The sequence below is a fragment of the Mobula birostris genome, chromosome 7 (assembly GCF_030028105.1).
Source record: "Mobula birostris isolate sMobBir1 chromosome 7, sMobBir1.hap1, whole genome shotgun sequence".
Lineage (NCBI taxonomy): Eukaryota > Metazoa > Chordata > Chondrichthyes > Myliobatiformes > Myliobatidae > Mobula > Mobula birostris.
In genome coordinates, this window is record NC_092376.1 from 178821726 (window position 1) to 178840867 (window position 19142).

Below are 19142 nucleotides of genomic sequence, written 5' to 3' on the forward strand. Positions count from 1 at the left end.
TATTCTTTACTGGAAGGTAATGGTTTTCTGCGGGGATCTGTTCTGGGATCCCTCCATTTTGTGACTTTTATAAATGACCTGAGTAAGGATGTTGAAGAATGAGTTAGCAAGTTTGCTAATGACACAAACGTTCGGGTGATGTTGACAGTTTGGAGGGTTGTCAGAGGTTACAGCGCAACATCGATTGGACACAGAACTAGGCTGAGGAGTGGCAGATGAAGCTCAACGCAGATAAGTGTAAGTGGTTCATTTCTGTAGGTCAAATTTGAAGACAAGGTAAAATATTAATGACAAGACCCTTGGTAGTGTGGAGGAACAACGAGATCTTGGGTTCCGTGTCCATAGGACAGTCAGAGCTGCTGAGCAGGTTGATAGTGTTGTTAAGAAGGCACATGGTTTGTTGGCCTTGAACATCCATGGGATTGAGTTCAAGAGCCACGAGATAATATTGCACCTATGTAAGGCCTTGGTTAGACCCTACTTGGGGTACTGTGCTCAGTTCTTGTCACTGCACTATAGGAACGATATGGTTAACATAGAGAGAGTGCAGAGGAGATTTAGAAGGATACTGCCTGTATTGGAGAGCATGATTTATGAGAATAGGTTCAGTGAACGTGGTATTTTCTTCTTGTAACAAGGGAAAGAGAGAGTTGACCTGATAGAGGTGTATAAGATGACGAGAAGCATTGATCGTGTATCTAGCCAGAAGCTTTTTCCCAGGACTGAAATGGCTAACACAAGGGGTAGTTTTGAAGGTGCTTGGGAGAGGGATGTCAGAGGTACGTATTCAACACATAGCTTGGTGGGTGCGTAGAATACATTGTTAATGACGGATACAATAGAGTCTTTTAAGATACTATTCGAAGGTACATGGAGCAACGAAAAAGAGAGATCTCTGCAGTAGGGAGATTCTTGGCAACTTCTGGAGTAGTTTACATGGCCAGCACACCGTTGCGGGCCGAAAGGCCTGTAATGTGCTGTAGATTTCTATGTTCTATGTCCCATGTAATTGCTGAAAATAATACTGAAAGGATTTTTTTAACAACTACATTTTATGGTTGCACACCCTTAAATATTTCGGATATTACGGCTTTAAGAACTGCAGTTGTAATTGTCAAAAAGAACTGGCTGTGTCGCTGTCTACCAATGAGAAGCTCAAGTACACTGATAGATCCATTGCCCCTCCTTCAGTCGAAATAAAAGGACAGAGTCGACTAAAAAGACCATCGTTACGTGCGTTTCCACTTTGGAGTCAGGATGATGCCGGAAAATCTCCTGTAGGTGTAGATTCGATCTTTATATCTGCACGTGTCTGTATTTTGTAGTTCGGATGATCGAATGGATGAATCCAGGCCTGGTTTTGCAAATTAACTGCATACGGAACAATGGCGTGTGTATGGAGGTTAAACCTCACTCTAATTGCTTCTATTTTTATCGTGTGTGCCCTGGAGAAAATTTCTGGACAAATTAGTTACCCCATTCCCGAGGAAATGGAAGAAGGGTCGTTTGTAGGGAACATCGCTCAAGATTTGGGAGTGAATGCACGGCAATTAGCAACCCGTAAATGCCGACTGAGCTCTGATGACGGAGGGCGGTATATGAAGGTCAGTTTGGATAATGGGGTTTTGTCCATTCGTGAAAGAATCGACCGGGAACGTCTTTGTGGGCAAACAGATATGTGTACGATGCCCTTTGAAATAATACTGGAAAATCCGTTGGAGGTGCTTCACGGAGAACTGGTGATTCTTGATGTGAATGACAATTCACCCACTTTCCGGGAGAATAGTATTCGGTTGCAGATATCCGAAGCCATTCCTTCTGGGGTACGTTTCCGTCTCGAGAGAGCGGCAGACCCCGATATCGGAATAAATACTGTCGTGGACTACGCAATCAGTTCCAGTGAGTACTTTAGTCTAAAATCACGGAGAACCGAGGCGGGTACTGTAATTGCCGAATTGCTGTTAGAGAAATCTTTAGACCGAGAACTGCAGTCATCTTTTCAGCTTGTGCTTACGGCGATGGACGGTGGGACCCCTCAGAGATCTGGAACAGCTCAGATTTTCATTAATGTGATGGATATCAATGACAATCCACCTGTATTTGAAAATGATGTTTACCGGATTAGCATAAGGGAAAATACACCCCGAGGGACATTAGTGCTGAAAGTTAAAGCAAATGATTTGGATGAGGGGCTGAACGCACAGCTGACATATTCCTTCAGTGGACTTGCTTCACAAATAATGCATGGTGTGTTCAGTTTGATCCCAGAAACTGGAGAGGTTATAATTGAAGGGCCTCTAGATTTTGAAGAAACAAACAGCTATTCACTTGATATCGAAGCTGTTGATCACGGGTCTCCTGCCATTACAGGGCACTCCAATGTGCAGATTAAAGTTATTGACGTGAATGACAACGCACCCGAAATAAAAGTGACGTCACTGACTAACCAAATTCCGGAAAATGCCCCGCCCGGAACTTTCATAACACTGATCAATGTTATCGATCGTGATTCTGGAGAAAACGGTCAAGTGCGCTGCGAGATACAAAAGAACATACCTTTTATGCTGCAAGCATCATCAACTCATTATAAGATGGTTACACAGGAACGATTGGACCGTGAAACGGTGTCTGAGTATAAAATATTTGTTTCAGCCTCGGATTTGGGGTCACCTTCCCTGTCAACGAACACCATCATCCATATTGTAGTTACTGATGTAAATGATAACGCCCCACGCTTTTCTGAACTATCCTACAACGTATATGTGGCTGAAAATAATGCCCCTGGCGCATCCATTTTCACAGTATCTGCGTCCGATCCTGATCTGGGGCAGAATTCATCTGTTTCCTATTCCATTCTGGACGATCATTTCCAAAATCTACCAGTGTCCACATACCTCAGCGTTAACGCCAGAAACGGCACCCTTTACGCCTTGCGCACTTTTGACTATGAGGAATTCAAAACATTTCAGATCCATGTTGAAGCCCGTGACGCTGGGGTTCCCTCGATGAGCAGCAGCGCTACAGTGCATGTGATTATTCTGGATCAAAATGACAACGCTCCGGTAATCATTTCACATTCAGCAGAGAGTGGATCAGCAGCCGCGGAGATCATTCCTCAGTCAGCGGGTCAGGGGTATTTCGTCACCAAAATTACGGCTACAGATGCAGATTCCGGTCAGAACGCCAGGCTCTTTTACCAAATGGTGAAAGCTACTGATCCAAATTTGTTTATGATAGGTCAAACGTCCGGGGAAATCAGAACAACGCGCAAAATCTTGGAGGCGGATCTTACCAGACAGACTTTGCTCATCTTGGTGAAAGACAATGGGCTGCCAGAGCTATCCAGTACGGTTACGGTTCACATCGCAATTTTGCAGAATAGCACCGAAACTCTCGCCGAAAGTATTAATTCAGTGAATACTTCCGAAAATGTATCTGATCTCAATCTTTATTTACTGGTTATTTTTAGTTGCACTACCATTGTCTTTCTTCTAATTATCATTTTATTGATCGGGATCAAGTGTAAACGGGACAGAAATAACACCCAAGATTATACTTCTCCCAGTTATTGTTACAGACGTGGAGATATGCAGGATACGTGTAATCGAAGATCTGCAATGGAAGAAACTTTACGCTATCCCGGTACTGAGCAGTTAGTCCGTATGCCTGGACTGCCACAGTACTCGGTCCGTCTGTCTCCAGAATCAGCGAAAAGCGACTTCCTTTTCTTGAAGCCATGCGGCCTTTCCAGCTCTCAGGCTCAGTCCTAAATTATAAATGGGTAAGATCAACATTCCCAAGCTTAATGTGATTTGTTTTTAATATACTATGTTGGTGTATAGAGGAATATGGAACTTCAGAAAGTATTCCCTTTGTGAAATTACGTTTGCATCCTTTTGAAGAGGAATATATTTGTTATGGTTGTTAAAATTAAAATACCCATCACTTGAGGGTGGCATCTGTTCCCCCGGAAGAGAGTCTTATTATCTGTCTCCGAATGGCGTTCACAAATGGGTTGCTATAGAATATATTGCATATAAAGGATCATAAGTGTTTGTTTTGTATGTGTACCTAAAGTTATTATATTTGAAAAATAAGGTTTTAAAATTCGTTGACGCATTAAAATTAATACCTGATTAGGTTCTATAAAACCGGAAAATAATAACGGAAGCAGAATAGAGATGTGGGCTCTCAGGTGGAAGCAATATACTGTAAGCACTCAGTATGTCAGTCTGCCCCTGTGGAAAATGCAACATTGTTCTTCGTTTCACATCCGGATAGTTTGTCAGAACAGGTAAATAGAATAAAGAATTCCCTGTTGAATTGACAGAGCGGGAGACTGAGGAATGGATGAAACAAAGCACAGCTTTCCCAATTTTTTTTATGCCATAAATCCCTACCGTTAAGCTGCGATCTGTGGATTCCAGGTTAGAAACAAAGGAATTTCACCGCTATGGTCAGTGCATGGTAGGAATCTGAATAGTTAAGTAGATATAGATTGTTTTCTCTTCTGTATAACGTGCTGCTAATAACAACAGGGATTTAGAATATGCCAAGCAATCGCGCATCAATCGGTCCTTAATCTACTCTGATATCTTCTTCTCAAAGAAAGATGAAGAACACTCTCGCTGCTTGTTACTTTCCGATTCATCAGGTTTGAATGAGAATGCCATTATGCCAGTGGCAACAAGATTTCGTTCCCTCCCCCTTATTTTGTTCTTAAAAGCAGCGCTCCCTCAAGACTTCCTGTTTATATCTTTGTCTCCAGCAAAGATTCTGCATCTTTCACATGAATAAAAGAACGGAAAGGGATGCAAAGCAGAACTCCTTTTTTTAACCACCTACCTTGCAACAGTTCAATGATCTGTCCTCACAGGAAGAACTGACATAGATGAACTCTTCTAACGTAATCCGGCGAGCCGAACATCACTGGTGGTAATGTTACTGGAGGGTCTTCTGAGTACCAGGGTATACCAGTATTTTGTAATGGAAAGGATTTAAAGTTCCGTCTGTGGGATTGCATGTCAAAAGTTTGTCATGAGGTTTTTGAACTGACGACGAAGTCAGGAGATTATCTCATGAGGAGTAATAAGGGTTTCGGCAAAGCTCTACTGATTGTCTAGACTAAGTGTTCTCAAACATTTTTAAGCCATGGACCTCTACCATTAGACGAAGCGTTCGTAGACCCCAGGTTGGAAACAACTGGTCTTGACTGAGATTTAAATCACATTAATTAGATAGAGACCAAGAGAAGCCATATTACAAATGATGGACTAAAGGCCGAGACAAACCTTATTTGCAGACAAATGGTCTGCAGGATATATAAGTATAAGGACGAGAATAAGCTCATAATAGAGAGAAGTCGTGTAAATTAAAACAATGAGTTACAGAATGGTACTGTGACGAAAAGTATAAATGAAAGAGAATACTGAATTTTCTGCGGAAGGGAATGAATGGCTTTCTGACAAAGTTTGTAAACGATATGTGGAGGGAAGAGTAGTTTCGGCAAACCAGAGAATCTGCAGAAGGAATTAGGCAGATGGTAAGAATGGGCAAATATGTGGGAAATAGAAAATCGTGTAGGCATGTGCATGGTCATGCATTTTGACAGAAGGAATAAAGACATAGACTATTAATACCATAAGATATAGGAGCAGAATTAAGCCATTTTGGCCAATCGAGTCTGCTCTCCCATTCCATCATGGCTGATCCAATTATCTTCTCAGATCCAATCTCCTGTCTAGTCCCCATATCCCTTCATGCCCTGTCCAAAAAGAAGCTATCAAAATCTGCCTTAATTGTACATAAAGACCTTGTCGCCACAGCTGCATCTGCAAATAAATCCGCAGATTCACCACTCTCTGGCTAAATACATTCCTCTTCATCTCCGATCTGAAATAATGGCCATCTATTCTGAGCTGTGTCCTCTGGTCTTGGACTCTCACACCACAGAAAAATATCCTCTCCACATCCACTCTATCAAGGCCTTTAACTATTCGACAGGTTTTTAATGAGGTCACTCCTCAATCTTCTGAATTCCAGTGAATGCAGTCCCAGGGCCATCAAGCGCTCTTCAAATGGCAAATCATTCAAGCCTGGAATATTTTCCAGAACCGCTTTTGAAAACTCTCCAGTTTCAGCACATCTTTTCTAAGATAAAGGGTACAAACCTGCTCACAGTACTCCAAAAGATGCCTCACCAGTGCTTTATAAAGTTTCAACATTACGTCCTTGCTTTTATACTTTAGTCCTTTAAAATGAATGCTAAAGTTGCATTTGCCTTTCCCACCACAGACACAACGTGCAAGTTAATCTTTAGGGAATCCTGCACATATTCTCTCCAATTAGAAAATCAGCAACCGTGTAAGTTCTTCCAACAACCTGAATTAATATATACTTCTTGATTTTGTATTTTATCTGCAAATTTTTGTTATTCTCCCAATCTGTCTAATTATTTCTGTAGCCCCTCTACTTGCACACAACTACTTGCCCTCCACCTATGTTCATGTTGTCAGCAAACTTTCTCACACCGAAATCAATTCCATTATCCAAATCATTAACATATAACATAAAAGATCGATCCCAACACATACTCCAGTAGAGTACCACTGGTCACCGGAAGCCAGTCAGAAAAGCTTCCCTTTATTGCCACTCTTTGCCTCCTGACAATCAACCGCTACTTTCTCCATGATTGAATCTTTCCTGTAATATCACGAGCTCGTAGTTTGTCAAGCAGACTCGTGTGTGGCAAGTTGTCAAAGGCCTGCTGAAATCCATGTACACTACACATAACCGATTCTCCTTTGTCTATCCTGATTGTTATTTCTTCCAATAATTTCAACACATTTGTCGGGCAAGATTTTCCTTTGAGTAAATCATGCTGACGACGCCCTGTCTTATGATGTGCCTCTAAGTGCGCTAAGACCTCATGCTTCAAAATCGATTCCAACATCTTCCCAACGACTGAGCTCAGACTTAATGACCTATAGTTTCCTTTCTTGAAGAGTGGAATGACCTTTGTAATTTTCCAGTCTTATGGAACAATGTCAGAATCTAATGATTTTTGAAACAACATTATTAATGCCTGCACCATCTCTTCAGCCACCTGTTCCTAAACATTGTGGTGTTCACCATCTGGCCAGGTAACTTACCTACCTTCTGCTCTTTCAGTGGCCCTAGAAACTTACCTCTATTCATGGTAACTTCACACACTGCATGCCCCTGACACCTAGAACATTTACCATATTGCTAGAGTATTCCACAGTGAAGACTGATGCAAAATACCTATTCACTTCTTCCGCTATCTCGTTGGCCCCTATTGCTACCTCTCCAGCATCCTTTTCCAGTCGTCCGATATCCAATCTCACTTCTCTTTTACCTGCTGCATATTCTCTTTAAAATTATTGGTTTTCTCAGTTTGGTATACCATCTTAATGACAGTTTATGGTGCCTTCTGTTGGTTTTTAAAAGCTTGCCAATCCTGTAACTACCCATTATTTTTTGCTCTATTGAATTCTCTCTCAGGCATTATATTGTCTTTGATTTCTCTTGTTATCCACGGTTGTGTAATTTTCTCTTTAGAATACTTCACCCTCTTTAGGATCTACATATCCTGTGCCTTCCGAATTGTTTCCAGTAATTCCAGCCATTGCTGCTCTGCCGTCATCCCTGGCAATGCTCTTTTCCAGTCCATTTCTGACCAGCTCCTCTCAAGCCTTTGCAATTCCCTTTACTCCACTATAATGCTGATGCATCTGACTTTAGCATTTCCCTCTCAATTATGATCACTTTCCCCAAAAACTTCTTTTCCCTTGAACTCTAAAAAAAATTGCGGTTCATTGCAGAACACCCAATCGAAAATACTTGATCCTGTATTGAGCCCAATCAAGTGCTTCTCTAAAAATCCACTCTGGAAGATTCCCCTTCTGTAATCGTGCTGGACCTAGTTTTCCCTATTCTGCCTGCTTACTGAAGTCCCCCATGACTATTGTATCATTGACATTTTGGTATGCATTTTCTATCTCCCGTTGTAATTCATAGGCCAAATCCTTACTACTCTTTGGGTCTATATATACAGCTCCCATCAGGATCCTTTCACCCTTCTAGTTCCTTAGCACTATCCACAATAATTCAACTCCTTCTGACCCTATGCTATCTCTTTCTAATGATTTCATTTTATTTTTACCAACTGGCCACGGCGCCCCTCTGCCTTTCAGCCTATCCTTTCGACATTAAGCTCCCAGCTATAATGTTTGTGCTATCATTCAGTAATTTCCTAATCTGTAACTGTGTTGCAAGTTCATCTACCCTTTTCAGTGTACAAAACTTTCAATCCTGTATTTATCCTTCTTGATTTTGTTATCCTGTCGACTGCAATTTTGCCATATCAGCAGCTTCTCCTCACTACACATTGCCCATGTGTGTAAACCAGATACCTCATCTTCAGCACGATTATCCGGCCTTTCCTGCATTTTAATATAGGCATCATAGGACACTAATCGCACCATGCTCAACCATTTGATTCCTAATTTTGTCTGAGGTATTTCTAACATCTGACTCCACAACAGCTCAACTGACGGATTTGAAACTCTGCCTCCTACCTTGCAGTATTAACAAGCCATTATGTTTTCATCATGTTAGTACCCCTCCAGTACAGCTGTTTCTCGAAGCCATGCAGCCCGGTTCAATGCGTAACGAGAAGAATTGCCCATTCACCTGCAGTTATTTTGATATACTCAGAAGTGCGGTATATTCCGAGTCGATTATATCAGGAGATATTCCTTTGTGCAACGTTCTTTCTTTCAGTTAAGGAGAAGAATATTGACTGTAATATTTAACATTAAATATCAATATTAAAATTGCCAGCCACTGTAACCAGCTGAGAGTGGCATCTGTGGTGTTAGAGGTGAGTTCTACTATTCCAGGCTGAATGAAGTAAAGAAATAAAATGTTATTATGTCGGTTCCACAAATGAACCTGATAGCGGAACTTGGTGATGCGCTTGGAGTATTAATATTTGAGAATTAATATCAAAATTATTTGTTAACGCATTGAAATATATACCACATGAAGCGCTGAAAATTCATGGAGAAAAAATAAAAAAAAAAGTTTAGTCGACAGTGAAAAGGGTTATCTAATAGGTGAAGTACGGAATTAACAAAGTGGGAAAAGAGGCGAAAGAAATGCATTTTGGATTCAAGTTGTACAAATGTGAGGTATTGCATTTTTCTCAGTTACACTAGGGCAGCAGTTGCACAGTAAGTGCTGGTGCTCTGCAGGGAGCTGCATTCACCTTATCTATTCCCCGCATAATTTTGTTTACCTCTATGAATTTTTCTCTCCATCTTCTTCGTTCGAAGGAATAACGTCCTAACCTATTCAATCGTTCTTTATAACTCAGGATTCCCAGTCCATGCAATATACCTGTAAATTTTCTCTGTACCTTTTCAAACTTATTTAAATCTTTCCTTTGAGTAGGTGAGCAAAGCTGTACACAGTACTCCAAATGATGGCTCACAGATGTCTTACACAACTTCAAAACGTCATGCCGTCTCTGGTACTCAATTGATGAAGGCCAATGTACCAAAAGCTTTCTTAATAACCCTATCTATATGTGACGCCAAATTATTCCCAGATCCCTTTGTTCCACCACACTCCTCACTTCCCTACGTTTACTATGTAAGATCTACACTGACTGGTCCTACAGAACTGCAAAACCTGGCACTTGCCGGTATTAAATTTCATTTGCCATTCTCAGCCCATATTTCCTACTGGTCCAGATCCCGCTGAAAGCCATGGTAGCCTTCCTCGCTGTCCCCTACACCCCAGATTTTGGTGTCATCCGCAAATTTGATGATCCCGTTAACCACATCATTAACCGGATCGTTAATATAGATAACAAACAACAGCGGACGTAGCACCGAGCCTTGCAGCATTCCAGTCCGAGAGGCAACCAGCTACTATCACTCTCTCGCCTCTCCCACCATGCCACTGTCTAAACCTTCGAATAAACTTCCTGCTACTGATGTCAGGCTCACCCGCCGGTAATTTTCTGGTTTATTTTTTCAACCTCTTTTGAACAAAGGAACACCTTTTGGTATCCTCCAATTCTCTGGCACCTCACCTGCCGCTAAGGATCATATAAATATATCTGCTTGGACCACGGCAATCTCTGCACTTGCCTACTGCAGGCTCCGAGAGGACACATTATCAGTCCTTGGGAATTTATCCATCCTAATTTGCCTGCGAACCTTTCCATTGTAATCTGTATGCAATCCATGAACATGACGTCGCCTTGCGTCACTTCTATAGACTCTGTGTCCTGCTGAGTAAATAAAGATGCAAATATAAATATCATTTACAATATCCTCCATCTCTTTCGGCTCCACAGATGGATTGCCATTCTGATCTGCTAGAAGTCTAATCTTGTCCCTTGTAATCCTTTTTCTCTTAACATATCAGCAGAATCCCTTTGGATTCTCCTTCCCTCTGTCTGCTGTGGCATCCTCATGCGTTCTTCTAGTTCTTCTGTTTTATTTATTTCTGTGTTCTCCTGAATTTCTTATACTCTATTAGCCTCACAGGTTGATGAGGTAGTTAAGAAAGTTTATGGAGTGTTAGCTTTCATAAGTCGAGGGATAGATTTTAAGAGTCGCGGGGTAATGATGCAGCTCTATAAAACTCTGATTAGGCCACACTTGGAGTACTGTATCCAGTTCCGGTCATCTCACTATAGGAAGGATGTGGAAGCATTGGAAAGGGTATAGAGGAGATTTACCAGGAAGCTGCCTGGTTTAAAGAGTATGCAGTATGATCAGAGATTAAGGGAGCTAGGGCTTTACTCTCTGGAGTGAAGGAGGATGAGAGGAGACACGATAGAGGTACACAGATATTAAGAGGAATAGATAGAGTGGACAGCCATCGCCTCTTCTCCAGGGCACCACTCCTAATACAAGAGGACATGGCTTTAAGGTAAGCGGTGGGAAGTTCAAGGGGGATATTAGGACAACTTTTTTTACCTAGAGTGGTTGGTACGTATAATGCACTGCCCGAGTCAGTGGCGGAAGCAGATACACTAGCGAAATTTAAGAGACTACTAGACAGGAAAATGGAGGAATTTAAGGTGGGTGGGGGTCATATGGGAGGCAGGGTTTAAGGGTCGGCACAACATTTGTGGGCCGAGAGGCCTGTACTGTGCTGTACTCTTCTATGTTCTATGTTCTGTCACATTTGTGTCTCCCTGACTATACCTGCAATGAACGTCCTTTGTTTTTCAGTAACCAGGGCCTCAATATCTCTTAAAAACCAAGGTTACGCTCATCTGTTATCTTTTTTTTTTCTTTTATTCTGATAGGCAGATAAAAGATTTCTGTTTTCAAAGTTTCACTTATGATGTCCACTCACTTTCCATGTACAATTTTGCCAGGAAGCAGCATGCCAAATTCACAACTGTCAAATCCTTTCTGATACCATTAAACTGGAACATTCTCCAATTTAGAATCTAAACCCGAACGCCAGACCTATCTGTTTGCATATTTTACTTTGAAACTATTGGCATTATGATCACTAGATACACCGTGTTCCCGTACACAAAATTCTGTCACTAGTCCTGTCTCATTCCCTAACAGCAGATCAAGTTCACACTCTCTCTTCTTGGGAGGTCTATGTACTGATTAATCAAACCTTCATTAACACAGTTGACAAGCTCTGTCTCATCTATTCCTTCCTCAACAATGGAGACCAGTCAGTATGAGGAAATTTCAAATCACCAACAGCAACAACTTTATGCTTCTTGCAATAGTTTGCCATCTCTGCAAATTTGTTCCTCTAAATCCCCCGGACTGTTGGGTGGTCTGGAATATAGCTCCATCATGTGGTCATATAATCCTTATTTCTCATTTCCACCTGTAATCCCTAACTAGTTCAGTTCTCCAGTCTGTCCTGACTGAACACTGCCGTGATGTTTCCTTGAATAGTAACGCCAGCTCTTCTCAGTTAATCCCTCCCGCTCTGTCGCGTCTACAACAGAGGAACTCTGGAAGGCTGAGTTGAGAGCCCTGCCCTCCTGCATCATGATTCCAGCTGCTGGTTCATGTCCTCAACTCTTCTGCCCTTCCTACAATACTTCTTGTATTAAAATATATACGTAGCCCAGGACGTCTGTCCACCTTGCTTAACCGTTTTGTTCGTGCCTTTGTATGAGGTCTCAATAGCATCTGTCATCGGAATCTCTCCATTATCTGTTCAGACATTCTGATTCCCGTGTCTGCAACTTTATTTTATACTCCACACTGCAGAACTATCAAACCTTCCCGCTAGGAAATTAGTCTTCTTCCACTTCAGGTGCACACCATCTTTTATGTGCAGGACCCAAATTCACTGGAAGAGAGTCCAATGATCCAAAAATCGTATGTCCTGTCTTCTACGCTAACACCTTAGTCACATGCTAAACTGCATATTCTTCCGATTTTTGTCTCCCTAGCATGTGGCACGGGTAGCAATCCTAAGGTCACAACCATGGAGGTCCTGCCCTTTAACTTATCAGCTAAAACCCTGATCTCACTTTGCAGAACCTTGTCACCCTTCCTACGAATCTCATCTGTATCTACATGGACCATAGCCTCTGGCTGTTCAGTCTCCTACTTAAGAATGTTGAGGACTCTATCTTAGATGTCGCGGACTCTAGTTCTCTTGCGGTATCATACCATCCGCGATCGCTTTCCTGTCCACAGAAGCTCCTTTCTCTTTCCCTAACTAACGAAACTCAAATCACCATAGCTCGCCTCTTCGACCCCGTTGTTAGTTGCAGAGACAGACAGTGACAGAAACCTGACCGCCATATATTTCCTCTGCTAGGTCATCACCCATACAATACACAAAGCAGTATACCTGCTGTTGAGGGGGATGGCCACAGGGGTACAGCTGTTGTTCAACCCCTTCCTCGTCTCCATCGTGACTGTCACGCAGTTTCCTGTATCTTGCACCTTGGGTGTAGCTAACTCTCCAGACCTCCTATCTATCTATCACCCCTTCAGGCTTCGGATTGATTTATAGTTCATCCCACTCCAGCTCCAATTCCTGAACGCGAAGCTGTATAAGCTGCGGGTGAATGCACATTGTAAATGTCGTTAGAGAAAGTGGAGGTGCCCCTGCCTTCCCACACCTCGCAAGAGGAGCATTGCCTGGTATCTCTAGTGTTCTTACTGTGCCAACATGAAGAAGGAAGAACAATAAACTATGGGGAATGGGCGGGAGCAGGGGCAGGATCTCTACCTACATCTTTTTTGTCTTCTCTCGCTCAAGCCTCACCTCGCCGAAGCCTCGAAGAACTAAATCCTTGGAATTACCATTCTGACTCTGTCCCCTAGAAAAATATCCGACAATGGGCCCTTCTCTTGCCCCCGCCTTACTTTAATGTGTTCTTTCCAATCAATCAAACCCGCTAACTGCCCGCTGGTTAAAGCTCCGAACTGCCGCGTATCGCCGCCATTTCTACTCAGTTATAACTCTGAATGAAATGCGTCTGCGCAGGCTCCCGATTTCAGATGTTACGCAAGTTACAAAATGTGCCTTAGAGAAGGTGAATTCCTTTAGGAGGTGGGAATGAACATCGCTGACCCTCAGCTGTTATTTGCCCAGCTGAGACGCCCGGGGACTGTTAGATTTCAGAAACTCCGGGTGTAGACGTGCGCCCGCGTGAGCATTGCGATCGTTCCTGAGCGAATAATAGAATCTGAGGCTTAGCACATGGCCAACGGAATGCTCCGTCCGCGCAAATAAATGCTGGGAATGGGATGTAAGCAAGACAATTAAAGTTTAATATGTATTGGTTTTTGTGAATTAATTTTTCAGCAGATCATGTTCCAGCACAAAGAGAAATATTTTCTTAAAGAAAGAAGGGATAGCATACCTGTTTTCAGTCCTCATGAATTCGGAAATAATCGCCTGTCTTTTATGTTTTCAGATCAGGTTTTCGGAGACACAGCATTCAACAAAATGTTCTGTCGATGGATAATGAGCAAATAGGAAGAAGGCTGTATAGGCCTCCCGCATGGGGGCCGTATTCGAGTACATTTGGAGTTGTAGATGTGGCTGTGATAATCTATTACTCTCCAGTCACCGTGGAGACGAGAGACGCCAAAGAAATTTAATTTGGCATATGGGAAGTTTTACAAAGAACATATCGGAGAAATCATTTCCACCTGGGTTCTCAAAGACAAGAACAGTACAGATTTTCTTCAACAGCATACGATGTTTAACAAAACGAATTGAATGCCTTAGTGCCATGATTGTGAAGTTTTACAAAGAAAGCGTCGTATGTAATATGTGCATAGTATTTCAGAAAACCTTTGAACCTGTAGTCAAAAGGCGGATGAGAAAATGCCAAATGCATTGATTCACTTTACTCGATAAGTTCTTCTTGGAGAATCATTCTGAATCATTCCTTTATCATGCAGAGATTCCCATGTCTGTCTTTACTTCCTCTTACATTCCGTCTCTCAGAAGAATATAGAAATCAGACCGATGCATCATATTGGTTTAAATATAGAATGAGGAACAATTATGACTATTTCACACACTAATGCTCAACAGACATTGACGAAACATAGAACATAGGCTGATGAGGGGTGTGTGTGTGTGTGTGTGTGTGTGTGTGTGTGTGTGTGTGTGTGTGTGTGTACACGTACAAGACACAAGGCCCAGGAAGGCAGTGCAATTAATTATTGCGTCCACTGTTTGATATCTATTATTGTCCTACAGGTCGGTGTTCAGGGAAAGATTTGCTTGGGAGCATGACAAATGGCAAGGGCAAGCATAAGGTCAAAATGGAGAGAAATAGGGCAGGCTGAAACATTGATTTACAGTATATTTCACTGGCATCTGAAATGAAAGGGAATGTAAGGATTCCTGTGGATGGTAACGGATGTATATTTAATGCGTTAGGCTGCTGATTTTATTCAGATTTTGCCAATATTGGTACAAATAAGAAAGTTGAATTAAATGATATTCAGACGGCTGTAACATGACCGCTAAATGGATTTGCTAGAGTAAGACCATAATTTGACTTTAAATGGATCAAAAGGCAAAGTCAGAGAACGTGTATTTGGAGTGGAATAGACAATATAGATGTGAGAGACGGAAATCTGCAAGATTAGGTCACTTTTGTTGACTGTGCAGATATTTTTTTGAAAATATATTAATCCAATCAGCATTTAGTTTCTGCAGTGCAAAAAGTGATTTTATTTAAAACATTGAATTGCACGAGTCTCACTGGGGCTGGAGATGAACACATTATCACAACATATGATAAAGTTAAACAGCGGAAGAGTATGGCCCTCCATAGAATACAAGATGTTACAAAGGAATCATCGAACGGCTGGAGCAGGGCTGCAGGCCTCTTCCCAGAAACAGATGAGTTCTTTGTGCAATGACGGATCATGTAGATAACGCAAAGACCTATTCGAAATTTCATAATAAAAGACCTAGAAATCCAGGACGATAAATTCAGAAAATGCTAAGAGAAAACAGAAACATTCAACATATTACAGGATCCAGCACGGGACAACTCAGTCTGATCACTTACACAGGAAAATTCCTGTGGCAAATTTCATTCAATAAGTACAGACTTACAGAAGACATTATCCCTTAGCACTATCCCTTACTATAAATAGAAGTCTGATCCAGTTTTAGAGTCAGAGACCTACACATTGTATTACACTAATCCATTGTTAGAGACAGGAAAATTCCTAATAGCTATCCATGTATAATATTGCAGAATAAACAAGCAACAACAGAAATAAATACGTGCAAAACACCGGACATATGTAGAATTTAAGTGAATATTGTACGACCACGAAACATGAATAGAGTATATGCTGTCCTAATATTTACAACTGGTATCATCCCAAGGTCACTACACAACAGCTTTAAACAATTAGGCCTACACAGAAGTATTATGTAAACCTTCAGAAATCCACAATACTATACACTCCAGAACTGTTGGAGAATTCCTAGCAATTAAGAAATGAGTGTTCCTGGCTATGCCCATATCTCATGTTTTCCCAACTTGAACTAAGAAAACAAACAAAAAACAAAAGAGTAAATTAAGTACAAAATAGTAATCTCCAGCTGCAAGGAAATATATCTTGAGAAGCAATATAACTTGCTTTGTTACTCCCCTTACAGGCAAGTCTTATTCTCCAAAATTGGTGCCATTGTCAGTAAGTAGTTCTTTCTTGTATAACTGATGTGTCATTGAAATACTAATGCAGCTTATGTATTTGCAGTTACATTCTGAGTGAATGTGTAGTGTGTGCTAAATTCAAGGCCAAAATGCAATTTAAACGCTGGTTTTATGACTTTGGAAAATAAATGCTGAAAATAATCTTGCATGGATCATTTTATCAACACCTATATTGTATGGATGTACACAATTAAACATTTAGGATAGCAGTATTGCTTTAAAACTACAGTTGTAATCGTCGAAAAGAACTTGATCTGCCGATACCTACCAATGAAAAGATGAATTCTACAGATGGATACATCGCTCCTCCCATTTCCAGAATAAAAGGACAGTGTCGACGAAAGATCCGATCACTGCATTGTTTTAGATTATAGTCAGCTTGAGGCTGTAACAGTCTCCTGTGTGTTTAAATTCGGTATTAATCTGCATGAGTTTACATTTTGTGTAAGGACAGTGTTACTGATTAATCGTTGTGTCACAATGGGGGCGCTGGTAACGACCCAAATGCAAGACACAGACACTGAAATACAAGGAACAGGACTTGACTACACTAGAGACGTGACAGGATACAGACAACGAGCAGAGACAAGAACGCAGACTTGGGCTAGGACATGGAGTAGACAGGGAAGCCCGAAAAGGAAATATGAACTAGGAGCCTGGGCTTGGGAAAACGGGACCAGACTGGGAACCATGAACTAGGAGCCTGTGCTTGGACTCCGAGCCAGAGACTAGGCAAGGACCCGGAACCTAGGTCTTGCCTCGTGCTCGGACCCAAGAACTAGGCAAGGACATGACATGGATACAGAAACACAAAATAATCTGCAGATGCTGTGGATCAAAGCAACACTACAGTACCCTGACTTACCCCATGGAGGCGAGTTGACGACAAGATAGATCCCCCTGCAGGGTAACGGCAGAATGGCCCGACTTACCCCACAGAGGCAAGGACAAGACAAAACAGATTCCCCCACAGGGCAACCGCAGAACGGTCTGACTTACCCCACGGAGTCGAGTACAAGAAGAGACAAACACCGAAGAAGGACAGACAGTTCCATCTCCGCATCGGGGCACCCACTCTGCTGGCCCGGGAAACGGCCGAATCTATACCGCAAAGACAGCTCCGACTACTGACAGCAAGGTTCCATGAGACGATGTTTCACCAACGCAGCCTATAGATGGCAAATGGCCACTGTAGCCTTCCACTGGCAGGTTGCTCCCAGGGAATCCTGACAAGACAAACCAGCAACCCAAATTCGACCCCAAGGGCCTTATATTCTAAGCCCCAAGATGGGAATGAGGCGCCTATGATTAACTCAACCAAAACAAGGAACAGTTGGAAGACCCGGAGTTCTGAGTCCACGAACCGGACCGTGAACCGGAATGCAGACTTCACTGACAGGACCATGACGCGTTGATTTTTTTTAAATTTATGGATGCAGGAAAAAGTAGTTCGCACCCAGGACAAACTTCACTGTAATTTCGTTAAATTCTATCATATGTGCCGAGGATCGAATATCGGGTCAGATTAATAACTCTATTCCCAACGAAATGGAAGAAGGGACACTTGCTGGGAATATCCGTGAAGAATTGAAAATGAATGCAGGGAAATTATCAGCTCGGAATTCTCGACGGAAGTCTGCTGACTGAGGATGTTAAATGAAGGCTAGTTCATATAATGTTTTTGCATGTTTATTCGTGAAAGAATCGACCACGAATTTATGTATGGACAAGCAGTTAAGTGTACTATACCCTTCGAAATAGTACTGCAATATCCATTCGAGGTGTTTCGCGAGGAAGTGGATATCCTGGATATGAATGAAATTCGCCCATTTTCCGGGAGAAAATAACTGTTTTGCAAATCTCTAAAGCCATTCCAACTGGCGTACGTTTAAGTCTCAAAAGAGACATTGTTCGACTGAAAAAATGGAGAACAGAGGAGGGTATTATAATTGCCGACCTGCTGTTAGAGAAATCTTTGGACCAAGAGCTGCAGACATTCTTTCAACTAGTGTTTACGGCTACAGATGAAGACAATCCTCGGAAATCACAGCACGGATCTTCATTATAGTACTGAACTTCTACAATCGTCTACACATATTCGAGCATGATGTCCACACGGACAGTGTAAACGAGAACGCACGGAACATCACCGTGATGAAGAAAGTTAAATCAAATGATGTGGATGAAGTGTGGAATGCTGAGCTGACATATTCCTTTTAATGCACTAATTCACAAAAATGTGCATGGCGTGTTCATTTGGGATCCAGAAACTGGAATGTTTGGAGTCGAAGGGTCTCCAGATTTTGAAGAAGTAAACCGCTATTCACTTGATATGCAAGCTGTTGATCACGGGATTACCGGACAATTCAAAGGGCTGATCGAAATCACTGACATCAATGACAAACCGAGTTAAAAGTGACATCAGCCACATTGCCAATCCCAGAAATGTTTCACCGGAAACTTTAATCACCTTGATTGATATTTTCGATCTTGATTTTGGAGAGACGGTCAAGTGATCTGCGAGATACCGAAGAACGTCACCTTTATGTTGCAAACATCATCCAATTACAAGTGACCCGTTGATCAGTGTAATTTTGCTCGCAAATTCAATATCTTTTTCAACCAAAAATTTCGTGTCACCTTCACTGTCAACAATAAAACCATCCATAAAGCAATTACTGATGTAAACGACAGAACCCACGCGTTGCTTAGCCATCCTACGACGCTTATGTGGCAGAAAACAACACTCTTTCCCATTCCAAAATCACAGTATCTGCAACTTAACTTTATAATGTTGCAGAATTCCTATATTTTCACTTAATTCTGGATAAACATATACAAAACTTGCCATTATCCACTTACCTCAGCATTAAATCAATGAACTGCATTATTTACGCAT

The 19142-nt window shown here is 41.8% G+C and overlaps 1 protein-coding gene across 1 annotated transcript; it reads left to right on the forward strand.

Moving 5' to 3' along the window:
* The first annotated feature begins 1250 nt into the window (after positions 1-1250).
* On the forward strand, positions 1251-16343 carry LOC140200907 (protocadherin gamma-B1-like). Its single transcript, XM_072264556.1, has 2 exons — positions 1251-3781; positions 13964-16343. The coding sequence occupies exon 1, from the start codon at positions 1386-1388 to the stop codon at positions 3768-3770; it is 2385 nt and encodes a 794-aa protein (XP_072120657.1). The 5' UTR covers positions 1251-1385; the 3' UTR covers positions 3771-3781; positions 13964-16343.
* Positions 16344-19142: the final 2799 nt, after the last annotated feature.

Coding starts and splice junctions, on each gene's coding strand:
- LOC140200907 (XM_072264556.1), top strand. CDS start 1,386: ATGGCGTGTGTATGGAGGTTAAACCTCACTCTAATTGCTTCTATTTTT.